The sequence below is a fragment of the Perca fluviatilis genome, chromosome 13, assembly GCF_010015445.1.
Source record: "Perca fluviatilis chromosome 13, GENO_Pfluv_1.0, whole genome shotgun sequence".
Taxonomy (NCBI): domain Eukaryota; kingdom Metazoa; phylum Chordata; class Actinopteri; order Perciformes; family Percidae; genus Perca; species Perca fluviatilis.
The window spans coordinates 7,671,738-7,699,728 of record NC_053124.1 but is presented as its reverse complement, the minus strand read 5'-3'; the positions used below and the strand labels follow the sequence as shown (position 1 = coordinate 7,699,728).

The 27,991-nt window shown below is 41.5% G+C and overlaps 1 protein-coding gene across 4 annotated transcripts in view; it reads right to left on the bottom strand.

Moving 5' to 3' along the window:
* trappc9 (trafficking protein particle complex subunit 9) overlaps positions 1-27,991 on the bottom strand; it is a 298,975-nt gene that overhangs the window by 148,225 nt on the left and 122,759 nt on the right. For all 4 annotated transcript variants that reach the window (XM_039820002.1, XM_039820003.1, XM_039820005.1 and 1 more), the window contains one exon: positions 13,841-13,983. In XM_039820002.1, coding sequence (XP_039675936.1) covers positions 13,841-13,983 — 143 coding nt within the window. The remainder of the gene's footprint in view (positions 1-13,840; positions 13,984-27,991) is intronic.

Sequence of the window (27,991 nt, the reverse complement as noted above, 5' to 3'; positions counted from 1 at the left end):
GGCCATCTCCACATCATCCCGGGCCTGCCTTTCTCATGCAGATCATGAGAGGGCCAATTTGTGATTTAGATCAAGACAGATAATGATAGATGAAAGGAATGGATATCTCAAAACAGAATCAGAGGACAGACTGTCCAATGTAGCCATTTAGTACAGGCATTATGCAACATGACCCCACACAAATTGCAACAGAAATTCTTTCAACTGATCTAGTCTCATAAAAGTCTCCTCTATAACATATAAAAAAAAAAAAAAAAAGTCCTAAGAAATCAAAGTGGTGGAAAGTATTGAAAAATACTGAAATCTGTGATGCCGCGACCAGTCGAACGCCGTGCAACCAGTAACCAGTAAAATAGCTCAAGCAGGGCGTTTGTGGTTCGACTGGCCATGACTGTTTTCCCAAGATGGCGCCCGCCTGTATATGTGTACGGTACTGTCTTTAAAAACTAAACTCTCTTTTTAATAAACTGTCTGTTCACTTACAAAGTTCTCAATGCTTCGCTTTACATGTAGGGACACTCATTATGCTACCGTGGAAACGTGGTGCTATTTTGAGACGTGTTAGTGGTGTAGAAATAGCGATGTCTTTTTACTTTACCCTCTGCCCTGGTGACTAGCTTTATAAGCAGTGCTTAATTTGTAAAGTGGGAGGTCCCGGAGCGCAGAGGGGGGGTGGATCCGGCGACTCAAAACGGGGGTTGGAGGTAAAAAAATAAAAAAGACACAGCCTAGTAGCTTCACTGACTAAAAAAACCTAAACAACGCTGTGTGTACATCAGGGCAATGTTTATTTTTATTTCAGAACATGCACTGCATCGGTGCAAAATGTAAAAAAGTTTTCACAAGCAGCAATTATCCATCGGACTATTAAATGAACCAAAAAACCCACCGTGGTCTCCACATTCTTGATCGGCAGAATCGGTTTTTGCTTGTTTGGGATCCGATTGGCCAGCGTATTTGAACAAGTTAAGCAAACTTGGTTGTCTTTTTGACATTTTTCCCCTGAGTGAAATGAGGCTATAACAGCAATCTCAAGCAGCACAAGCGCTTGTGTCACTAGAAGTGCAGCGCGGCGCTGTTGAAGTGTCTCCCCCCCCTCCGTCTGAAAATTCACCTCAAAACGCATCGAAAATGCAAAAGATTTTTGTGGCACTTCAATGGCGAATAAAGACTAACAAAACAGATAACAACATTGAACACTACACAAACAGTTTTTTTTTTTTCATTTAGGAGATTCAACATTTCTGTACGCTTTTTGTTGACATGAAGTCCTACAAAAGCCATCAAAAGTATTCCTTAGCAATCATAGATTTTAGCAAATAAAAAAAAAAATAAAAAAGTGGATACATTTTTTTTTAACAACAATCTGTTTCACAGCCTGAATATGAAAACTCTCTGCTTCTGAGGGAATGTCTGAGTCTCAGAGTCGGCAAATCTGCCATATGTCTGCTTTGAAGGTCAGGTAATTGGTAATTGCAGTTTAAAAAACACTTTCCTGTGTTTTTGGTTTGGCGCCAAAATTGATTGTGAACCCAAATTGATATACGGTAAGACAATATTTTTTTTTATTACAAGTTTTCTGAACTTTTATGTTTAATTATGCAAATGAGGCATTGTCTAATTAATTTGTTGTGCAAATTTGCATAAATGGTGGTACAGTATTTTTCAACTTGGACCCTATTTCCCATGCATTGGTGTATAAGTGACTAATGTGAACCAACATTTTTGAAATCTTTTGAAATATGTGGTCCAGCACTGAGTGAGTGAGAATGCTGTAACCAGCAGCCACGAACCGGGCTGCAATGTAACCCTATAGTTCAGCGTCCGTTGGCGTCCACTCAAAGTGCTGTTTTTTGCCGCTGACAGGCGCAGATTATTATTCTAAGTGTCTGACAACATTATGAAAAGGATCCCTACAGAGTTCGACCTTTTTGTTAAAGACAGCCCCGAAATCACCATCACCAAACCCACCAAACTCCATGTAAATAAACACTCCTCCCCATCCACATGATTTTTACACAAATACATTCACATGTGCGGTTCTTCTCTACACCACAGACTGCATGGGTTGTAGCTGCTGCGGTAGTGGGCCAATCACATGTCGCGTTGAATCGAACAACGCTTGCAGTGATTGGCTGTGTGCAAAACTGTACAAATAGTCTTTTTTTTCTAGATCTGGGTACAAAAAGAAATGAATGCAGGTATTGTTTGACTGGAGAAGTTTCAATACTACCTGGTGCTGTTTTTTCAGACCCGATATCCAGCCCTATTGTAAATACCAGACAGTTGTCTATTCTTTTAAGTATAATACAACCCCCAGAAAAAAATATCTTGCGTCTCATATTCGAGGCAATACGGTACTTTTAGAAAACTATTTTCCACAATAAGTGGAATTGGAATCTAACTGCAAAAGGAAAGAACCGATGTAAATATAATTTATATCTTTTGGATATAAATCACTCCATCTTCCCTCCATGTCACACTAAGCACATTGCATACCCCCGCGCCCCCTCCGCCCATAGCTCCTTGTCTTTTAAATCTCAGGGTTAATGGAAGCTTAAGTTGATCTTGAGCCCAAGTCCCTAATAAACTGCGCTGGCATATAAAGGAGCATATTTTTTAAGGCCTACCCATGTTTCTTTAATTGTCTCCTTGTCTTTGTTGGCAGACATGATTAACGTGCTGAGTGGGACGAGGTACTGATTTATAGGCCAGGCCGTTTAGCTGAGGTGATCAATCAGACCACCCAGTTAAGAAACACGGGGCTCATTGCTCAAGTACCCAGGATAAACTGACGGAAAGGAGCCAGGGATACAGGCACAGGCAATGTGGAGTTGAACCTTTTGATGGAAGTTTAAAGTCCACAGCATGAGCCTGAAATGATGCTGAACACCTTCATTCAAGAACTGTTGCTGAGACTGCTACAGAACGTCTGTAGACGTGAAGCTCATGCTTTTGATCTAGAGGGAACGGAGTCACAACACGGAGTCATTTTGATAAGTATTCTGCTGAGCTACTACGCAGGGGCAGCGGGATCTAAGCTAACTAAATAATTCAAAACCGCCAATAGGGTTTCAGACTACTTGTCTTCATTTCAGTCTGTGAATTTTGAAATTCCTCTTTAAGAGCTGAGTGAGACGACGAGAGAACAAAGTTATCCCCGGTGTTCCAAAGTAAACACATATCGAACCTTCTCCCTTGCTCATGAATCATCCATCAATTAAAATACCAATACTTGTGCCTTATGCACATTTAATGAAGCATGAAATAACTATTTGCTGCACGTGCTGTGTGTTTGAATGTGTGTGAAGTACTGAAGGGATTATTTACCATCATGTGCACCTGAGTGCAAATTACTAAGTGCAAATTAATGCAGGAGACAGTGCTCCAACACAGAAGAAGACCTTTTCTACTGATTATTTCAGGTACAGCTGGTGGCGTAACACGGGGAGAAAAAAACAAGTTAATGAATGCCACGGTCTATTTCGGAGAACACTGCCACACTAACAAAAGAACTATGAGGTCAGCATTTTGCTATTATTGACTTTAAAAAAGGACCCTGTTGCAGTTGAGTAACTCGTAGTGCCACACATTTCTATGCCAAGAAGACAAACAGATTCATCAATACAAAACTGACAAGCACCGGGGCCACAGTCTGATCATCTTTGTTCCTTCATCAACAATACAGAGCAAATCAACACTGACACTGGTCTGGCATTAGTTGGGACTGAGAACATTGTCATTGTGAGGTAGTGGGCACTAGGAAAAGCCACGCACCGTGGGAGGAGGCAAAAACGCAACGATCAATAGAGCTGGACCCACACCCCAGTCAATTCTGCAAATCTGGGATCAATAAGTGCTGATTTTGCAGCCCTACTCCGGCACACAAACGTGACATTTTCCCTGCACACAGAATCAAACGGCCTTGATTAGTCTGGTTGAATTTAGAATACTGCCAATAATGGGCTATTTTTAGCTACGGGAGCCAATAAAGCACGGTTGACTCTAACTTTATGTTCACGTTTAAAGATGTCATCGCAAGTGAGAAGTAGCTTAATGGGTAATGGCTGTCAACATGTGCACCATGTCAAATAATCAATTCAAATCATAAATAGTCACTCACTAAAGGGCCAGTTCACTGAAAACCTATTTTCTCCTTTAGATAATCTCTGCTGCCACCCTGAAACAATAAAAAGATAATGGACTTATCTGGAGCATTTAACAATTAAAGATTCAAAAATAGAATTTCGGTCAAGAAACTCTCATTACACTAGATGATCAACAGGATGTGATGTGAAAGGTTTTCATGCATAGAAATAAAATGTATCTATATGTTTTCATGGGGCCTTTTTCTTTGATAGAAAGTAGTTTTAATAAAAACTGTTTATAAGCTGAATGCAGCAAAACAGTAGTCTAGAAATCTAGATGCACCCTAGCGGCAGCAAATTTAATTTGCAACCAGGGGGGGTCTAGGCACTCTCCGTTGGCTTGCGAGCTGGAAAAACCAAACTCTGGTCAGGCCAATCACATTGTGTATAGAGTCGGTGGGCGGGCTTATGGCTGATGCTGCTGCTGGGAACAGCGTTAAGCTTTTCTTTGAGAAAAGAACGGCACTGAAATCATTCTTAATAAAGGAAGATGTGTTCGAAGTGTTGGCATAAGTTTAATCTATCAACTAGCTTCGCTACCTTCTTCGTTGCTCTGCCTGGTTGTAGCTCTATCCTATTGCGTTCAGAGGGAATTTGAAAGACAACCGTTTATCCCGCCCCTCGGATTGAGCCCTGCCAATGGTGAGTTCACAGACCCAACATCTTGATGTGGGTCTGGCTTGTCAGGCTAGCAAAACAGCAGAGGGTTTCCTTCATATGAGAGCTGCAATTACAAACGATGCTATAGATGATGCACTTTCATAAAAACACATCAGAGGATCAGTTCATTCCCCCGAGAAGAGCAATGCATTTCTCCAGGGCGACACCATGCTGAGCGAACAGGATTTTAACAGGTCCCTGTAAAGTACGGATCACTGAGGATTTCGCACATCCTGCCTCTCCGTCACTTCTTTTAACAGATCTGTCACCTTACATATGGCCCAATGTGAGAAAGCAAGAGAGGAGAGAAGGTAGGGTCTGTGCTGAATATGGCGGGAAAGAGATACCATAGGCAAGACGGCAAGCTATTAAAATGCATACTGAGGCAAAGAGACCAACACAGGAGGGGATAAGGAGATACAGGAGTTACAATGTAATGCAATCACAGTAGCCCTGTAAGAAATACTTCCTACCTGTAACTTTAAATGTTTCTTTTTTAAGGCCTTGGTTTGTGTTGTAGTGGATTACACTGTTGCATTAAGGTATATTTGGGGCTGGGAGAAACACCCGTTTCAAATGTTATCACTCCGTTTAATGGGTGTAATAAGTGGTTATCAGCCTCAAAGATATGGGTTAGAGGAGGCCTGCTACAGCTGCTACAGCTGCTACAGCTAGACTCAGGAGGCCGTTATTATCTCTTTACATGGTAATGGCCGCCGTTAGCGGGGTCGGGGCCAGTTGGTGCTGTGGGAGTTAGTGACTTGGTTAGGTTTACGAAAAGGTCATGGTTTGGGTTAAAATACTTAATGTAAGTAATTATGTAAGGAATGATCTTACGTAAAAAAATAAAGTGGGACGCCTGGGTAGCTCAGTTGGTAGAGCGCGCGCCCATATGTATAGAGGTTTACTCCTTGACGCAGCGGCCGCAGCCCTTTGCTGCATGTCATTCGCCCTCTCTCCCCATTCATGTCTTCAGCTGTGCTATCAAAATAAAGGCCTTAAAGGCCCCCAAAATATATAGTGAATTCATACAGCCTACATAATTTAAAAAAAAAAAGTCAACATCGACTTTTGGTTTCACACAGGACACAGACCACCCGTCTCTCAAAAAAAAAGGATAAAGAAACAAGAAAAAGGCCACGAGAGAGAGAGAGAGAGAGAGAGAGAGAGAGAGAGAGAGAGAGAGAGAGAGAGAGAGAGAGAGAGAGAGATAGATATATATATGCATGTTACCAGCTAGCTAGTTGGGCGGCACAATTTTTTAAAATCGTCATCGCGACATCAACTGGCACAATAAACACGATGAGGTTTTGTGTTAACTGGAAGAAAATATAGAAACTGCACTTTAAAATGTTACTGTCATTAATTTTAGTAATGCCTTTTATACTCAACTCAAAAAAAATTATTATTGCATATTTTCCTCATATCGTGCAGCCCTACTAGCTAACATGAATGTGCTAAGCTTGCCAAATAACGCGGCAAGTAGTCACTACTGTGACTACTTGTCACCAAGCTTCCAGCTCCAATCAATTTGTGAGGACGCACAAATGACTTTCATTGCGGCATTTTCTGGTGTCATTGGGCACTAATGGCAGAGTGACAGACGGATGGAAAGAGTAACGAGTAGGGAGGGAGGGTCCGAGACAGAAAGATGCAGTGAGTTCTTCCTCTTTGCTTTCGCACGTTGGATATTTTTGTGACCTGTCATGCACCATAAGTGGAGGAGAAGCACAGTCAGGGAGGTGTCACTGGCAATCCAGCAGTGCGCTGCAATTTTGGGACAAAGATCAACCACATTTTATGCCAGCTGCCAGCTCAGAGCGGGTGCAGTGCACACAGAACAGCACACATGAGTGATCTGCTATTTCTGTCACTTTAATTGGTGAAGGCAAAAACACACAAACTTACCCAAAAAAAAAAACAGAGAACGTTTTATTCATGTTTTGCTCGACCGTTTCAACTTTACCATACATATTTCAACCAGTAGATAAATCTAATTTCACGGTTTTATTCCGATTATGGCAGCGATGCCAGGTGGTGCAGAATAAAGATGAATATTGAATTCTACCAGCATCTGTCCTCCACAACAGCTGGCACGTACAGTATGAAGGCCTCATCTTCCTTGTGAGGTATGTGTTCACTCTACATTTGCTAATTGGAGTGATGCACATTGTCTAAGCCCGATTAGACATAGACAGCAATTCCACCGGGTACTTTGATTATATTTTACATAACCAAGCACCAGGGAGATGTTAAATGCCTACACACACACACACCTGTGTTGTTGTGAACATAACACTGGATGCTTATATTTTAATATCCTGCACAGTCTTGCGTTGCATGCAGGTAGAAATCATCGATAGTGTTGGAGACGGTGGCGTGCTAGAAGACATGGGACACCGTGCGAACAATGAACAAACGCTTTCCCAAAAGGCAACGGGTCACAAAGGGCTATAAATGGTAAGCATCATATAAGCTATGAATAATCTCTGGGTGGGTGGTGTCGTTGAATGCGCGTTGACACGTTGGACGTGCCTACATTAACATACGCCGATAAAATCCATCCTTGTCTTATACACAACTCGCTCTCCAGCGCTGTCGTAGCTGACCGGGGTCTTCCAGCTCCGGCGTTTTAGTAGTGCTCGCCATAGTGTGACTGGCTCGCCCTCCAAACAGCTTGTTGTGCTAAATGTTGCTAACGGCGTACAGCTAAACGGGGAGTGACTGCGTGCTGATACAGTTTGATAACAATGTGTTAAAGTCAAATATGTCTTTCAATATTTCAGACATATTTGGGTTATGGAAACTGGAGAGTGCCTCAATGTCTTAATGGAGTACTGTCTACATACATTTAAAATAAGAATACTGCAAAGGTAAAAGGAAGAAAAATAAAAGTGTAAGGGAGGAAAAGTTAAAGAGAGGTTGGGAGAAAGGTGCTGCAGAGATGGGAGAAACGCAAAGAATGTATGATGGTGGATAGAGAGAAGGAGAGGTGAAGACCAAATGAAAAGATCAGCAGAAGTAGAGAAAGAGAGTCAGGATAAAAGAGATAGAGTGCACGTAAAAGGGAGAGGAGGAAACAGAAAATGCATGCGGTGCGGAGCAAGATAATGAGACAAGGAAAAGAAGAATGGAGGAGGAAGAGAATGAGGGAGAGAGAAAATGTTTGCATCACAGTGAGAATGTATTCTTCCTCTCGGTTACTGTTAGATACTGTACTAAAGCACATTCCTGAAAGTGAGGACACAGCTAAATCACAAACTAGTACAAGAAAAAAAGGACTTTTTCAGAGAGAGAGAGAGAGAGAGAGAGAGAGAGAGAGAATGGGTGGATAGATAGGTAGAGAGGGAGGGAGTGACAGACAGAGAAACACAAAAACAGATCGAAAGGATAAGTTGCTGTATTATTGAGCAATTTCATACAACCCCTTACAAATTCTCTTTTAACTTGCAGCCAAGAAGAAGTTCAATAGTACTTATCGAAACAAGTAAAGTGTGAGACGGGACTTTAATGTCTATACCCTCCAGAGGAGAATTTGTGTGTACAAAAGCATGAAATAATGAAAACTGGATTTGTGAATGGTTGTGATTGATTTCTGAAAAGTTTCCCTAATGTCAGTTTAAGTACTAAGGTCATCCCGACCTCTCATATTTAAGCATCAGAGAGATCGTGTCAGAATGGTCAGGGTTTAAGGGATTCATTTTGTTAATTTTGGCCAGTGCTTTCACAGATATCACTTCAGGCAGGATTAGGGCTGTGTGTCGTCAAAAAATGATTCGATAGTATTAACGCAATACCTGAGTTTCAATACAAAAGCAAACATTTAGAGAACTTTACTTGGGAGTATGAACATGTCTTCCTAAAAGAAACTTTAGTTATTCAAGAAATGAAGCCAGACCTCTTAAATGTTAAATTATGTCCACACGCACAAGCAGCCGTACAAAAACTCTACCGTATAATATGATATTAAGGTAAGTCAAGGCAAGGCAATTTTATTTGTATAGCACAGTTCAGCAGCAATGCAATTAAAAGTGCTTTACACAAGACATAATAACAGTTAAAAATTCATACAAATTGGTAACAAATAAAACAGTTTATACGAAGAAAAAAAAAAGAATTAAGAAAAGGCAGTGTTAAAAAGAAAGGTCTTCAGCCTTGATTTAAAAGAGTTGAGATTAGGTGCCGACCTACAGTTTAGCGGTAGTTTGTTTCAGATGTACGGACCATAGAAGCTGAATGCAGCTTCCCCCTTTTTTGTTCCGACTCTGGGGATGGCAAGCAGACCTGTCCCTGATGATCTCAAAGATCTCAGCGGCTCATAGTGTAGTAGCAGATTCGAAAGGTAAATTGGTCCTAAACCGTTCAGTGACTTATAAACTAACGAGTATTTTGAAGTGATGTGATCTATTTTCTTGGTGCTCTAAGCGATGTCACGCGTTTTTTTAGGCTACAACATTTTTTGTCACATACAGCAAACATCTCCTCACTATCCGCGAGCTGCCTGTCCCCTGAACACAGTAAAAAAAAAAAAAAAAACGCAGTCTCTCGTAGACAGCCCAGGGTCCACAAACGGCAACAAAAACAAACTGCGCCAACCTGCACCACCAAACATGACAATTCGCTGGTCTTCCAGCCAATAACCCACAAGAAGGATTTGGGGAGGGTTAGTGCGCGGAAGCACGGAAAGGAGGGGGAGGGGACGGGAGAAGGAGGAGGGAGGGGAGAGCTAGCCTGCATTTTGTTTGACAATACTTTGAACGTCAACAAGAAGTGCCGTCACCCAACATCGCTTAGAGCACCTTTAATAAAAGGCTTAAAGTAGAAAACAACTGATATAATTTTTCTACATTATTTCTATTTTTCTTTTTTTTAAGCAATTAAAAGTCACAATCTAAAAAAATAAATAAATAAAAAAGTCACTAAATGTGATATGGAGCTATACAAATATACTGTATTTGATTTAAGAAGACCTGCAGGCAGCCTCTTTAAACCTTTCCAAGGCCTTCAATTTCAACACATTTCAAATAAGACTTACTTGGGAGTCAGTGTGATGAGGCAGAACGTGCTAAGGGTGCAGTAGAGGTAAGAAGGCAATGAATGACAGGGTGATGGTACAGTATAGCAGCCCGTGCAGCATCTCTATGTGAGCATACGTATCCGCGCTGAGCCAAGATGGATGGCTTAAACTGCAGATATTATTACAGCTAATGATTCACCTCAAGTGGCCATTACTCGGCTACGATCTGTCTCCCCTGGCTTGGAGTTTTTTCACCAGAGTTGGGTAGCTGAAAAGTGGAGTTAAGGGAGACGGGGAATGATACGAGGAATATGTGTGTGTGTGTGTGTGTGTGAGAGAGAGAGAAAGGTTGTGTGATGGTGTCCACAGTAACACGAAGAGAAAGAATGTGAGAGCATGAGAAAAAGATTAAATATCCATTCACGTCAGCCATTATCCGGCCTGTCGGGGAAAACTACCATTTCTAAGTCCTCTAGTGTTGGTAGCAATAATGTCATAGTGAGTGTTGCTGCTGCAGTGGTTAAAGAGAAGGTCGATATCTATTCACCGAATCAAAAGAAAGAAAAACAGCTGCATTTCTAACGTACGTCAGATAGAATGAGCCTTTGGAATCGATATTCATCACAAATTATTGAGACAAAGAGCGGCTGTGAGGTAGATTTGCCTTAGCTTTTCTGGCACCCTCAATGAAGGTTGAGTAGTATTGTTATCTTGTCTGCCAATGACAATTTACAAATAAAAAGGCCAGATACACACAAAAATGGCATGCAGGGTTAAAGGTTTTTGAGATTATAGACACTGGGTTCTATAGCAAGTGATTGCTGGACAAATACTGCTTTACCAACCCATTCTGAAGTAACTAAACTGAAACAGAGCAATAGTTGCGGTCTAGAGTGTGGTCTAGACCTGCTCTATCAGTAAAGTGTCCTGGCATAACTCCTGCTGTGATTTGACACTATAAATAAAATTGAATTGAAATAGTTCACCAATCACTGGTGAGCACATTGTTTTCAAATATGAATGAGGCAGCAATGACTGACTGACAGTCATGTCTGCCAGATCAACGTTATAAGTTGATAATAGTGTTGTGCTTACAGCAGCTCTGTATATTGGAGAGTTAGGCCAAGAGTTAGGTGGTCACGTGTTTCGTGGACTACCTGTGGGATACCAACATCCATCTGATTCCCATTGACATAGTGCAGGAAATAGTAGGGCTGGGTACCGAACGTGGATACTTTTATGGTATCGAAAAAAACAAACTGTCTGCAGTTTTGTTGAAATCACAGAGAGTCACGGTTGGTTTCAAGTGTGGTTACAGTTTTTCATAACTTCACGCGGACAACGTTTGCTGCGATATGATATTAATGGCGAGCCGAAAGCGGTCGCGGTGCTGTTGATGTTACACTTCCTCTTAGAAAAGCAGGCACATCGGTGGTTTCTCTGCCCTGATGACTGACTGACAGGCTGAGCTTGCAAAGCAAGGCACTTTTATTAATGTTACTCTGAGTGAGCAGTTTTACCAGAATTTTTTTATTTTGATAACAGTTTTGATTCACAATTAAGGTGGAAAATAAAAGCTTTGTGTTTAATGTATTTTTGTTGATGTTGAAATGGATTTTAAAACCTATGGTATCGAAAAAAGTATCATTAGGAACCGGCATCGAAACTGAGGTATCGAAAATGGCACCGGATCGAAAGATTTTGAACGATACCCAGCCCTAGGAAATAGTGAAAAAATGTAATAAATAAAAAAAAAATGACATAAATCACTGAAAAAATGCCCAACTGTTGCACGTTTGGCTACAATGAAAGACAGGGAAGTGGCAAAATATTTCACAAGTCCCCCCCGTGAACCAAAAAGGTGAAAAGTATGGAAGCTGTTCATTATTGTGTGAAGTAAATGTCAATTTCTCTCTTGGATATGATAACTAGTAGTGTTAATTTCGTCAGACGAGACGAGACTAAATATGTTCGTCAACGACCTTTTTTTCCATGACTAAGACGAGACGATGACGAGACTGCGCCAATGTCCAAAAACGCTGACTAAGACTAAATTAACATGCATTATTGTTGACAAAAAAAGACGAGACTAAAATGTTTGGCATAAAATAAAAACTAAGATAAAATCTCTCTTCATTTTCGTCTACAATCGTCTCTACTTTTTCATCATGAGATAGAATATTCAGCTGTTACTGAGACCCGGTGCTACGGCACCGACAGGTGCCCTAATGACCGTTATCTACCGGACCGAATAGCCCGCGCTTCTCTCTGATGCTCCTAATCGGACGTTAGAGTCAACCGAAACATCGCTGCACGGGGCGCTAGTTAACACTACACTTGGCAGCAGGTAACGTTAGCCTACCTTTAGCTAGCAGTTGGATTTAACACAGTTAAAATGCTGACAGCTAAACTGTGTAAAGGTTTGTCTCTATTTCCAACACGAGACGTACGACAGTCTGCAGCTGCCGTTGTCTGAAAAACAACACATGTTGCGTTCACTTGAAATACACCTCGCCAGTTTTGTGCTGCATTTATTTTATTGTAAAATATCCTTTCCTCATGCAGTTGTTTTTGTCGTTAAGGAAGAGGCTCAATATTTATATAACTTATATATATATAGCATTTATTTTTATAACTATTTGTCTGAAATGGTTATCAGAAATAATTTATTTAAAAAAAGACTAAAATGTTTTGACTTAAACTTGACTAAAATGGCGAGACTTTTAGTCGACTAAAACTTGACTAAGATACCTTGAGTTCTCTTTTGACTAAAACTAGACTAAAATGATGAGACTTTTAGTCGACTAAAACTTGACTAACAAAAATTTTTGGCACAAGACTAAGACTAAATTAAAAATAGGTGACAAAATTAACACTAATAACTAGTTACATAGGACAAATATAGTAATACCATCGTTAATGTGTACCATGCTGTCAAAAAAGTCCTAACGGGGATTTTGTTTGTTTGGGTTTTTGTTACGTTACACACAAAGCTAACTAGCTATAGTTAGCCTGTATGTATGCTAGCGGACATTAGAAAGGTAAATACTGCTCAGAGACTTATTAGGCGATGTGGTTACTCACTACAATGGGCATTTTTTAGAGGGCCATTTACGATATAGAAGGTAAATATACACTGGAATATTTCTGTAAGGGCCGTTTACATATTGACAAACGTTGATAATAACATGTAAATGCCTGTTTATGGCGAAAATAAGCGATTTATTTCAAGATAGCATATTCGCCCCATAGGGTTATACTGTAGAGTCATTTGACGTTGGTGTCCAATATGGCGCCCATGATTTGAGTTGGCTACACTCTCTATATAAAGGGTGCTGGCTTACAGATTGTCGCACTGCCCCCAAGTGGCCAAAAATACATACATTTTACATACATTTACTTTAAATATTTGGTGGAATAGTCCCACTACAGCTAACTGCAACAGAAGATATACTAAGCAAAGCATTTTCTGCATAATGTAGCTGCAGAGTACATGTGATGCATGGGTGATGTATACCCTTTATCATATTTTAATCAAATCTTATAAATGATGACCTTCCTTGATAAGGGACATAAAAGAAAAGGTTCAAGTTTTTCAACTTTAACCTAATACAACCACCTGTATGTTCAAAGAGTTATTGGCTGCTGTAAACAATCCACTTGTCCATACTGGCTGAGAAGCGATACCTTTGTAAGGAAGGAGTTGTGTGGGTGTTTTCCAGAGATTTAGTTGTTGCCCGGACAAAACACGGGATATAAACCTACCTAGCATGACTGCCAGGGTGAATATACCCACTTGATTTGGCCAACCCAGCCTTTGGAATGCTGAAGCCTTTGGAATGAACTGTTCTGCATGGAACAAGCAGCATGGATCTTGTACCCCATTTTCTTTCACGGCAGTCACACCGTGTGAAGGTGGCCAGTACGGAGAGCAGGAATAATTACAGCGACCCATCACTTTCATCAAACATATAAAACGTGAGCTAAACCAAAAACATTACATTCTGGATGTTACCTGGTTGCAGGGAGGGTGTTGACTCTGGTAAAGAATACAGACGGCTCCACGTCAACATGGACTCCCAAAGACAACTCCCTGTAGTAGCCCTCCACTTTGCCTGCTCCCCCCGAATACTTGAAGTTCAGCACTGCTTCCAAAGTCTGCAAAAGGACAAGGGAAGGAAAGGTTATAAATGTAGATTAAGCTGGTTAGACAGTGTATTACTAAGAACGGCTGATTCAGCACCAAAAAAAAAAGAAGAAAAAAAAGAAACTGTGATCCACTACTAGCGTTTGAAAAGTGTGATTGGGGTCAAAAGTCACAGCCAGCATGTCGTGTCCTGCCATTCCATTAGCAAACCTGGTGTGTTTTTGAGATCGATGCATCAAAAGTCATTACGGCAAGATAACAAATGCACCTCAGCACAGCCATTGTGCTCTTTAATGAAATGGAAGTGGAGAATGGAGAGAAAGCCTGAGTGGGTGGAGAGGGTGTGATTGGTGGCTCCAAACAGATGATTCGGAATAAACACATCTCGTCCTAAAACCGTATGGGAGGAGAGGGCGGTGGGTTGGTTGCAGGAGGTGGGATTTGCTGGCGGTGTTCCACAGTCACTGGGGAAAAGTGGACACAGAATTACTCAGAGGTATTCTGCGGAGGGGGTGGGGGGAGGGGGGGGGGGGATGGAAGGCACAGGAGAAGCAGCCAAGTGGGGGAAGGATGGGTAAATTAAAAGTGGCAGTTTATGGTGAGGGAACACTCGCTGACTCAGGCAATGGGATCAAGCGGGGTAAAGGGAGCATCCAAGGTCCCGCTATTCTTCCTATGCGGCCAATATCATCTCTCCACATATTGCTGATGGAGGTACTGGCTGTGCCTATCCAGAAAATTTCACTCTTTATCTCCTCTTGTGGTGGAGTGCCAAGTGGAATGATTGGGAGCCTGCTGGCTAGACGTCTGGCCTATTACAACCTAATGATAGAAGCACAGCACACTGAGCAAAGAGAGATGGGCACATTAGAGAGGATTGTCATCATTGCAGACCAAGCACCTTAATTCCAAATTTTCACTTAACCCAAACTGCATGGGCTTTATTTCACATCCTTGGTATATTTTATGTCATACATATACTACTATTATTTTTTTCTTGATCTAGAATATTTGAATGCTAATTTTTTTTAGCCAATCGATGGCAATGTTGGTCGGTCCGACACTTTGGTCCAGACTGAAACACAGTATCTGAAAAACGATTGGATGGATTGCCATGACATTTTGTACAGACATTCATGTTCTCCAGATGATGAAACCTACTGACTTTGGTGATAGTCTGGCTTTTCGTCTAGAGCCACCATAAGGATGACATTTGGGGTTTTTATTGAAATGGCTTTACAACTATTGGGACCTCTTGTGGCAATTACTGTATTTCGTTGGGTCTTTGTAAATTATAGAGTGTGGTCTAGACCTACCTAATCTGTAAAGTGTCTCGAGATAACTCGTTATAATTTAATACTATAAATAAAATTGAATTGAATTGCCATGGAATGTGGTACAGACATTCATGGTGCCCAGAGGATGGATCCTAACATCCTTGGCAAACCCCTGAATTTTCTTTTAGAGTCACCATGAGGATGGCATTTGAGCTTTTTAGTGAAATGTCTTCACAACTATTGGATGGATTGCCATGGAATTTGCTACAGACATTCATGGTGCCCAGAGGATGAATCCTAATGACTTTGGTGATCCGCCTGACTTGTCATCTGGCGCCCAACAGTGGGTCAACATTTCCAATTATCTTGTGAAATATCTCAAGATCTACTGGATGAATTGGTATGAAAGTATTGTACAGACATTCATGGTTACCAGACGATGAATCCAACTACTAGATGGATTACAATGACATTTTGTACAGACATTCATGTTCCCCTCAGGATGAATAGTTATAACTGACAGTGTCAGTTCCTATAATCATTATAACTTAGGTGATACCCTGACTTTTCTCCTTGCGGAGGGGTTAGGGCGCCGACCATGAACCTCAACGTCACTGGTTCACATCTGACCGGGAAACTTTGTTTAATGTTACTCTCCATCTCTCTAGATGGATATCTAATAAAGGATAAAAAAAGCCTAAAAATAAATTTATAAAAACTATTGCCGTCATCAGATCATAATTTTAATTTGTCCTATTCTTTGGTTTATTACCAAATATCTGCAAAACTAATGACATTCCCATCAGCCTCAGCTGTACTTCGAATGGTGAACATGTTAAACACATACCTGCTAATTGTTAAAATGTTAGCACGCTGATGTTAGCATTTAGCTCAAAGCACAATTGTACCTCACAGAGTTGCTAGCATGGCTGTAGACCCGTAGTCCTGTTCACAATAAATGTCCTTCATGAACATTTCTCTAAGCTTATTGTCTTGTAGCTCATTATATTTTGTATAGTAGAGGTACTACAGGTTAATAACAATATGTATTCTATGACAAACCGCTCACAGTGAGTGACCTGATATTATGAAGACACTTAGCTTAATATCATTAGCATGCATATATTCAAAAGAGGAAGACTAATGGAGTCACTCATAAAGCATGCTTGCAATGTAAAGTCTGTAAATTAAAATCCTGATATCCTCTGTGAATACCATTTTCCTCCGCTATTTGTCATCCCAGTGGATCCAGTCTGCTTTGGGTGTGGAGGAAGAGCGGCAGCCCTACAATCCAGGCAAGAGACAGACACATGCTGCGCTGGCAACAGAATGAAAGGAACAGCACGTTGATATGAATCTCATTTGAATTGATTGCCTGAAATCTCTCCGATTCCTTGAGCAAAGACACTGGTTGGAGCCCCATTTCCATTAAAGTCTGTTTTCTCTATTGCATTGTTTGCTTCACTTGCTGTTGCCCTACTGTTTGTTAAAAGGATAAGACTGGGGTTGTTTATCTTTTAATTATTATCAACAAAGCCCATGACAAGACAAAAATCAACAATGAGTTTATCCTTGTAACAATGTTGCCTGTGTTTCCAAGGCCTGATACTGCCACAGCACATTGTTGTCCACAAACAATTAAGAAGGCATGAAAAACATTTCAGTGGGTGACATATTGCTTTATAACAATAAACACAACCAGTGTAGTGCATGTATATATTCTGACACATTTGTGTTAACAGTAAGGGTTTCTAATACGGAGACCATACGTTGAATAAATATGCAAACTCATTTTTCTTTTGAGCAGTCGAGTGCGGTGTTACATGCAGCGGTCTGTTACTCATGGCCTCAACTCAATCCTCTTGAGGAACAGTGGTCCCTTTTCCACCTGGCATTAAAATAGTCAATGTTTTTCCTAGGTTTGTGGAAGACTTAGGTGCAAGTATTTGGCAAGGCAAACCACCCCCTTAAGAAAATGTTACGTTTTCCAATTAAACAAACCTAAAAAAGTACAGAGTTTGGTACCCAAACCTAGTGCTGAGAGCTGTCCACTTGTGATAGGATCACTTAGATAGGATTTTAAAACTGACAGTGGGCCAGTGATTGCATCAGTGACACTAGCAAACACCGGCAGTGCACCCCGATTCCCTTCTCAGAGCGGGGCCGACCCTGGGCTCCTCCTCCTCCTCCGTTCAATCCTCTGGCTCTGCTCTCGGCCCCCTCAGGACCCTATTTCAATCACACTGGGCTAAAAATAGCTCCTGCTGTAATGAGCTGACTGTGTTGGTAGCAGGCCAGCAGCAGCACACAGCCTGAGCTAACAGCATTACTGTGCACAGTTACCATCACATGCACACGGTCACAGTTCTTCACAATGGCAATGGTGCACATAAAAATGGCTCCCACTCTGACCATCCTGCTGTTGCTTTGAATGGAAATGTCCATTATACTCCTATTCTAGTTCTATAGTTTCACTTCTTTTAAATTCAACTCTTCAAGAGGAATATTTTGCTATTTCTTCTCTCAAAAGTTAAATAGTCTCGCTTTTCAGAAAGAAAATAGCCAGTCTCCATCCTTTTTCAGGCCTTTAGTGTTGAGATAACAATGCAGCATTGTGAGAAAGTACTCCAGCCAGTGTAGCTCCAGTAATGGAAATGATTAACTGCTTTACATCAAGAGCAAAGATATTCATCATAGCAAGATTGGGGGATCATAAAAGATCTATACATAAACGGTAATTGCTGCAGAATAGTGTCACCAAACCTTAGTACCAAGCGATAGCAACTAGTTTATATACAAATGGGTGTGAATATGGGGTGGCAGTAGGGCTGGGCAATATATCGATATTATATCAATTTCGTGAAATGAGACTAGATATCGTCTTAGATTTTGGATATTGTAATATCATGACATGACATAAGTGTTGTCTTTTACTGGTTTTAAAGGCTGCATTACAGTGCATTAAGTTGATGTACTTTTCTGAACTTACCAGACTGTTCCAGCTGTTCTATTATTTGCCTTTTCCCCACTTAGACATAACGTCCACATTACAGGTGATTCTTTATCTAAAATCTAAGTTTGAAGATATTTTGTTAATGCACCAATTGTCAACCCTAGAATATCGCTGCAATATCGATAGCGAGGTATTTGGTCAAAAATATAGTGATATCGGATTTTCTCCCTATCCCCCAGCCCTAGCTGGCAGGGAGTAATATTGCTGCCTTCTTCATTGTGAGCCAATTACAATTGCTCATTCTGCACCAACCCCCTTTTTCGCCAAGTCACCTATCACTTGTTGGTGTCGCGGGTCAATCCTGCTGGACCTCCACCATCAGGGTCATGTAAAAGGGTGAAAAAAAAGTGAGTCCCTGGCTCATACAGTGTTCTAATGCCAGAATAAGCATTCACTTGCACAGACATTGAACCAAAACATGGCACATCTTTGCAGGTAAGATGCACACCTTCTGCGAGCTATGATGCAGTAAGCCTCTTTTCAGCCTTCTAATCATGAATTATTTGTAACCCCCCCCCCCCGATTGTTTGTGGATGTTATTTTGTTTTCTTTCACATTTTGTTCTAATAACCACAATGCAGACCCTGTATTAATAGGACTGTATAGTAAGGCTGCACGATATGAGCAAAATATGCGATGAATATTGCGATAATGATATTACTTGCGATGAATAAACAGATTAAAGTGTACTCAGTCCTGCTGCATTTAGTGTTCTGCTAAAATTCAAGGTATTGCTTGTTGTATGAAAGGAAATCATTTCCAACATTCTTTTATTGAACAAATTGAACATTGAATTGAATCCGCTGACTGGCTTTTACTTCATCAAATGTCTGTAACGGAGCGCTTCCACGACTCAAAATGTTAGCTTGAGGTGCTCTTTGGATGGGATAAACATAATGTAGAAACCATAAGGAAACTCCAAGGCACTCTCTTGAAGAAAAATTACAAAGCCTTTATTTATGGCTTGGTCATCATAAACCTTTAAAAACTCTGCCGCGTTTCGGCAAACAAGCCTTCGTCAGGGAGTCAAGCCAAAAATAAAGGCTTTTTAATTTTTCTACAAGAGAGTGCCTTGGAGTTTCCTTATGGTTTCTACATTATGGCTTTTACTTCATGTTCCACGAGCGCGGTCTGAACTTGGAAAAGCTGTCTTTACTTTTAGTGCACCTGACTCCTGGAACAAATTACAGCACTTTCTTAAAATCAACTCTATTGTGCCTCTTGGACAATTTAGAACTCTGGTTTTGAACCTGCAAACTTCTACTTGTAACCACTTTACATAATTGTATTTTCTTTTGCATCCCTTTCATCCTAATTTATTCATCAAATAATTCTGAATGTTTTCTCATCTTCCCATATTTCCTATGATTGTACTTTCTGTGTTGCTGTTCTGTATTTGTCTTTGTAATCTGACTCGTGACACTGAAAATGGGGGTCGATAAATAAAGGTTGAATGAATGATATAAAAGGCACCACTGAAAAAAGAAGTTACATTTTACAGTGCGGTTTTCTACTGACATTTTCTTTCAACTAACACAAACAATCTATGTGTGTCTTTCGCGATATGTCGCAGTCCTTCGCGGTGTGGTTATTGCGCCAGTTGATATCGCGCTGACGATAAAAAAGAAACGATGTTGTGCAGCGCTACTGTATATCTCTCAAAACCGTCGTTGGCTGGTGTCTTCGCCAGCCTTTGATTAATCTTTATAAAATACTTGTGATCTGAAAGTAATCTGAGCTTCAAGCTGAGCATCACAGATATGACATGGATATCAGACTCAGTGTTAGACTGGCTTTTACTTTGAATGCCATCACTCAATTTATTATTTATATTTTTCTTTTTTGCCGTGTCACAACAAAGCCTCAGAGCACCATCCATCATATCCGCCCATAGTAACGCAGCATTCGTTTTGACAATAGAGGTGAAATCTGAACGTCACACTTGCATGACGGGCAAACAAAAAAAAAAAACAGAATGAAGAGGGAAGCTGAAGGCTTTTGGAATGCTTTGGTAGTGAGATAAAGATCCTGACACATCTTGCTGAGGAGATGATGGCGGGGACAAGTCACGTGACAGGAATACAGGATAAAGCATCCCAGTGACAGGTAGGGAGGGTCTAGTAACTACCCTTTGTTGGCAACATTTTGGGATATCACTTATAGGCTTTCTTACAGAGAATTACACGAGATACATATCAATTTAATCACTCACTTCAATACAGAGGCAGCTCAATGACAGCTTAGCATAGCACAAAGACTGTAAGGATCTGAGTAAAGTCCGCTCAAGGGACAGGAATACCCTGACAAAAAAACTACAGTTATGTATGTGCTCCTTATGTATTATTATGCATTCCCTACCCCATGAAGTAGTTGAAAAAAAATTAACACCTGGGGCCATATCTTGCACACGGCGCAGCACAAAGCCCGACGCAAGTCTCTTTGCTAGTTTAAGAGCGACGCAGTTGTCAATTTCCCGTCAAGCGCCCGCGTCGTTTAAATAGCAAATGCACCTGCGCCCATCTTTGCGCCCATGGGCGTGCTGGTCTTACAGGGAGGTGTGTTCAGGTGAATTCTTGGCGTATTGCTATCTTGAGCAGCAGGAAGTGATCGCGCCGTTGACCGACAAAAACCTGGTCTAAAGTCAATAGTTATTTCATTGTTATTTTAACAGCACATTAGTAAAATGTGCCTAGGCTTATGCATAGCGCGCACACTATGCTTGTTAAACACACAGGGAAGCGCAGCAGCACGCACACATGCAAAAGATTACAAATAAAAATATTACGGTGCAAATCCGCCATCATAACAGCAATGCGCCAAGGTCCAAATGCGTCTGGATTTTAAAGGGAATGGGAGATGACACTCTGATTGGTTTATTGCATGTTACGCCCAAAACACACCTATGAATTAATGAAGAGACTAAGTACAACCCTTTAGAACCATGCGCCCGGCGCACGGACCCTTTTTTTTCCACCGTCAAACTAGCAAAAGTGGATTTGGAAACGCCCTAAACGCACCTGCGCCATGCACTTCTCGCCATGCGCTTAGATCGTTAAAATAGGGCCCCTAGACTGTTTGCATTACAATCCTATAAGTGCCCAAGAAAGAAAAGAAAAGAGAAAATGTTGTGTGCACGTAAGACCACATTGTTGCTAGAAATAAGATGACTCAGAAAATGTGTTTTTAGAGCCTTTGAAGGTTTTTGAAAATTAAGTTTACAAATGAAACCTAGTTGCCTACAGGTACCCACTGGACATCTTGTTCTCTGCCGCGTAACCATGGACCCTACCATTCCACTAATAATCACAATAATAGTCCAGTCAAAATAAAAATGCCTCATGTAACCACCACGCCAGGAAGAGACTGGCCCGATTAGAAGGAATTTTCAATCAGGTTGAGAGGCCTGGTGTAAACCTTTTTTTCCAATAGGAAAATATAAGCAGCCAATATCCATGTAAAGAGGAAGAAAAAAAACAAGGATTAGATGCTTCACAGCGAAAATGGATGAACCCACGTTTCCATAATTAACTGGATGATGGGTGTATTAATCTCCATTAGGGCTGTGTATTGGCAAGAATCTGACGATACGAATCACGATACATGGGTCACGATTCAATATATTGCAATATATTTCGATACTGTGCATAAGGCGATAAATTCGGATTTGTTTTTAAAGATAAATTGTAGAAAAACTAATATTTAAAAAAAAGACATGATGTTCATAAAAGTCAAAGAAGTTTACTTTAGGTAAGGAATTCAGTACACAGAAAATCAAACTGCCAGTTTGGGATTGTGGTTCCCAGGTTCTTAGTGAGCTAATGTTTATATGCTAAAGTAGGCCAACGTTCAGCCATAGCTACGTTGTTAGCTTCTAGCAAAAAGTCAGCCACTGTTAGCCAAGGACACTAGTGGTGCGTCTCAGCATAGCCATCTAGCGGTAGGGGTTTAAACACAACATAAACGTGAACCACTGTCTTACATGAATATTTTTGAAAAAAAAAAAAAGAAAAAAATCGATATTGCCTTTTTGAAAATCAGTACAATACTGCAAAATATAATATGGCGATACTCAAGTGTGTCGATTTTTTCTTACACCCCTAATCTCTATAAGTGTGGTGAGAGGTCAACAACTCTATTTTTATGTCCTTACGTAGCAATTTATTTCTTTAGCGCTACTTCATGTGTATATTTATCCAAAACACTACATTTTGCTGCCCCGTTGTGCATTTTCCCAGACAAATATTTCGTGGTTAATGTAGCTTTAGATGAAGACAGACAGGCTTGAGGTTACAAAAGAACAACAAACTCCACATTTTTGCACATGAGCAGTACTTAATACTCGACTGTCTTTCCTTTCTGACCATTTCAGAGTGAGGAAACTAATGGTGTTTAGTGTTTTAAGCCCCCAACGTCGTCTTCCAGGCAGAGCTGCCTGGAAGGCACTAGGATTCGGCAATGGTTAGGGTTAGGTGCCTTGACGTCGACGGTCACGTCGCTGCCTTGAAGTCGACGTCGGGGGCTTAAAACAACATTGAGCGGAACTAACAAACAGCTAATGGTAATAATTGCAAAGACAAATAAAAGACATAATCATAATTTCACCATGCTATTGTCACAGTCTCATAGCCTGGTTGACACCAGACCCTTCTCAGTTGTAACTGGGGAACGTTCAGTCACAGTTCATTTCCAAAGGGGCGTCACCAACGGACGCCGCTCAAATGCCTCTGGGCGCAAAAGTAGATCGTCCTTCAACCAATCAGACCAAGCGACGTAGCAGCAACAGCGGCATCAACGGGTTCGGTGGCCGTCAAGTTGAATGTAAACAAAAAGCTGCTTGCCGTTGCTGCGCTATAGTCATCGTGTAAAGCCCTCCTCGACGGTTGTGATTTGTGCCTCGATTTGGACAAATTGGAAATGGGCATGAATGGGCTCTTGGCCAGACTGACTTGCAGAGCAAATCTCTAATTTGCCAGAAGTTCGTCAGGGTCAGTGGCGGTGCCAGAGATGCTCTTTTGCTGGTGCTTTGGGGTTGCTGGACGTTTCAGTGAGGGTGCTCTGAAATTTTGAGTTTCCCTTGACACAAATAGCCTAACATTACACACACTCGCGCAGATGCCCACCCACCTCCGCCGCGGTTTACTAAGCGAGCGGAGGAGAGAGATTGATTTAAAGTTGCCGATACAACAGCACCAAAGAACTCCAACAAGCCGGGTTCAAACAATCATTACTGCAGCTCTCATACATTGGCTCAGAAGAGTAATGCAGCAGGCCAAATACACCACACATAGCCAAGCACACAAATAAAAACACACGCACATGTATCCTCACACAGTTTTCACACTTGCACGTATGGTCAAAATAATGTAGTCATATCTGTAGTGAGTTAATATATCTAAATAAGCCACGGAGGGCGAACATGTTTTCTGGGCTAAAAATAAACCTATGTCCTGTATAACTTTAGATTCGGTGATCCACTTATTCACATTTCTGTAAAACACGTTCACTGTAATGTTCTTCTGCGAGACAGAGATAAGAGTAAAGTTCTTACATGGACCCCCTATCAGCTGACTCAGCCACTGTGGCCACGCTGTGCGGTCCCCTGGTCTAATGTCATTTACAGCAGGGTGACGTTAAACATCCCCAGCAGCAATCACAGCCGTGGTCAGGTCATCTTCCTGCAGCCGCTTTTCTTCGTCCCGGTTGGTGACGGGTTCACCATATCTCTCAGTCTCATTTAAAGGTTTTGATAAAGTCTCCACACCTTGACGTTTAGGGAGTAAAAAACTATCCATTGCTAGCGTTAGACTCACTTCTCTAATCCTAACGGCTCCAAATATTGAGCTCTTCTTCTTCTGTGTGAAAACGTTACTGCGGAAGTAAGGTCAAAAGTTGTGGCAATCCTCGGGGTAGCTACAGCACCCCCTAGCCCCTCCCTGGCGCCGCCTATGGTCAGGGTTTTCCCAGGCTAACCGTCTCCGCAAATCCACAGTAAAAAGGCACTGTTGTGAAACATTATCTTCCTGCAGACGGCCAAATTGGAAAGGGCGCAAAGCTCCCGTGTACGGGAGACACGCTTACAACATCAATTTCTCTGTCTGTTTCGAAGACCTTTATTTTCCCAGCCTTGATTTGGAAAGAAATGTAGTGAATGACATTTCCCACTAGCTTCACATTCTCTCTTCTTCATTATCTACCCATGGATCCCAGGTGGTTTTTTATCTTCAGGTGTTTTTTCCTCATAACTGGGACAGGTGGTCGAACGGTGGGTAGACAAAGGGTCACAGAGTACTTTGATGATGTGATGAAATGGAAGCCGGTTGTACCTAATTGTCCTTAAAATGAGGCTTGACCCCTGCTTCGGTTGCATCTGCCTAGTGGCAGGGAAGTGAGCCGTCAACTGGGGGAGCTATTTAGTGGCCTCTGCTTCGGCAGAAAACTGAGAAATGACTCGAGGGCATTCGGATGCAGTATGTCCATTGGGAGTGCTGCTGGGACTGCCTCTCATATGTACACCTCGCTGCCAATCACTGAGCCAATCAGTTGGGCACCCCAGGGTTCCCACATGAGGAGAAATCGGGAGAAGTTAAACCGCATTTCCGAAGATAGCTTTACATCTAGCCGAGGAGGTGAAACACAAATCAAGTATTGAGTGGGAGTAAGTTGTCTGCTGTCTCCACAGATAAGCGGAGGAAACAGCAGTACAGCACTTTCCCTGTACACCTGTTTATTACTGGAGCCTTGTTGTAAAAGGATTGAACATGAGGCAATATACTTGCACCAATATGAATAGATGAGATTATACATAGTGTGTCGATGCATGTTATAAATAGGGCTGGGTACCGAATTCAATACACTTTAGGCACCGACCGAATTGCCTCTGGAGTATTGAGCATCTAAAAATGCCACGTCATTCAATGCCCAATTGCAATGTTTGTCATTGGCTGTTTGGCGTTACACGTCATAGAGGCACGCAGGAAAAACTCTGCGTTACAGAGATGGGACTCACATAGTAGGAGCTGGAAAATAAATAAAAAGATGTGTGCCCTAATGTGTAATGTTGTCATTTCTTTTTGTTTTAATAAATTGGCATCGAAAATAAGTATCGTTTGGGAAACGGTACCGAAGTCCAGATAATGGTATCGGTACCAAACATTTTTTAACGATACCCAGCCCTGGGTATGAACCTTCTTTTGGGTCTGTCTGTCCGTGTTTTAACTTCCAAGAGGCACTTTCGTGGTAGTTTGTGGCCTTGAGGACAGCTTGGCATCATCGTGTTTCTGCTGTGCTTATTGGCACTTGATGATTAATGTTGTCGTTGGATGATGAAGAGCAAGGGGGCCGTTGACAAGTCTGTGTTGATTTGACAGCTGATGGGGGTGAGAGCCTCTAAAACTGCACAGTAACAACCAGGCTGCATGCAGACCAAAATAGCTGACACTGCTGACAGGGAAAAGGATTTCTATTTTACTCAGTGAAGCACATAAGTTTGCATGGTATGGCATAATAACTTCACCAGCTCTAAAAACCACCCCAAAACCAAAAGCCTACCCGGAACAGCTTCGAGCCGGTTCACTTAATGATGTTCCTGACATTTCGGCCCACAGCGTTAATAATGTCACGCACTGCACCCACTCACAGTTTGGGTTCGCCTATGATGTGGCAATTAGAATGGGAAACATTTTAAAGAGTGGGTGAGCAACCTGCCCAACTATTAGGAATCTGTGACAAAGGGGAATATGGGATGTCAAGCTCAAATTATTATAGGCGGTGGAGGATAGTAAAAATATTGCCACAGAATGAGACGAGCGCCATACGACTCAAATTCCCTCCATCAGCATCAGAAAGGTAATCTTATTGTCGCTGTAAAACGTACAGGGTAGAGGCCAGCAATGTGAGGCAGCAGTGATGCCATTAATTTTGTTTCAGCTGATATTTAAATCACTCCCTAAAATAATAATGAAACAATCGAGGCAGATTTTTTTTTAAATACACCGGGCTCCATGCCGCAAGCACCCATAGCTCCTCGCTCACCCACCGGCAAAGGATTGTCTGTATCTTTTTGCATCATAATAACTCCCCCCCCCCAACATTTGAAAACCTCGCCCGGCCCAGCCAGGCGAGAGTCAGTAGGAGAGTAGTAAGTTGATTTCCTGATCCTGATGAGCAACTCGGAGTCATGAGATGGCTGCAGAGATGCTCCTGCTCACTTCAAATCATCTTCTCCACCTTTGCCTCGGTGTACTCTGAATGTGATCAGCCATAGGGTTTCTGCAGGTTTTAACAAGTCAAATTTAAGACTTTTTAAAAGACCTTTTTTAAGACCTTTATGAATTTAATTTAAGACCTATATCACGACATAGAAGTACAACGAAATGCAGCGTCACAAAAGTACTTGCAAAGTAAATACAATTATTAAAATTAGAGATGTTCCGATACTGCCTAAAACGCTGGTATCGGTATCGGGAAGTACTGGAGTTTATGCACCAATCCGATACCATGTAATACAGCCCTAAAGAAAATCTACATTAACGTAGTTTATATATGTTCTTTTTCTGTTATAACGGACTGTCAAACTGGATAATAAAAAGTTCTGTGGCATTCATTGTTTGTGTTTGTTCATGTTTCACAAAGAGTTTAACCTGAGCCAGACCGACAACAAGGATAGAAATCATATCACATCCATACAGGGATAGTAGTATACAGCTGTTAAAACATAATAAAATATGACAAACTGGTTTTGGATCGTTACTTGGTATCGGCCGATCCGCAAGTTCAGGTATCGGAATCGGGAAGCAAAAAATGGTATCGGGCCATCTCTAATTAAAATTGAATAAAAGCGACACAGAGTAGGCTAATAATGACCTGCACATATACATTGAATTATATGTGGACGAGCGAAAGAACAAACTACAACACCACAGACTAAAAGACAAAACTTGAGCATTAAAAGGTAGCATTACATGGACGTAGGAAAATTAAGACCGGTTTAAAATTATTTAAGAACTAGAACACAACACTTCAGAGAATTAAGGGCTAAAATTTAGATTTTTAAATTTTTGACTTTTTAAGACCCCGCGGAAACGCTAAGCCAGCTGGCTAGCCAGCAGCAGCCTGCAGAGTTGGCACGAGACTGGCAAGTTGATTTCCCCCATCCTGATGAGGGACTAAGAGCAACATGCTATCACCGTCCAACGTCAACCACAGAAAGCAACTAATAGTTGGAAAAATAGAAAATTCAGTAAAATGTTTGCAGAACTGACGAAGAGGCGACTGTAGCCAGACTGCCCAACCAGCGCCAGGCTGTTGAAAAATAACAACGCCGACCCCTGAGCTCTTGGGCACGTCCCACTGTCTGGTTAGGATTCATTGTTCTTAGAATATTCAGTGCATATCAACAGCAGTGTTGGGGACAATGACAATCTCAGGACATGTGGGACCCACCGTTGACACAGTTCCATGAAAAAGCATTACCATAAGCCAATTAAAACTTTACCTTGCTGAAACCTGTCAGGACTGCCGTTCCCACAAATCCTCTCTCTATCCTCATCCAACAACATCGGGTTTCCAGGGAAACAGCTAAAACCACAGGTCCCTGGTTGGTTACGATACCAGGGCCGTCCAAACCCCCGCAGTATCACGGCCTTGGCATAACCTCACCACGTACTCCTATCACATTTGAATACTGATGTGTAACCTCTGCATACACTTCCAACTAGGCATGGTATTGAT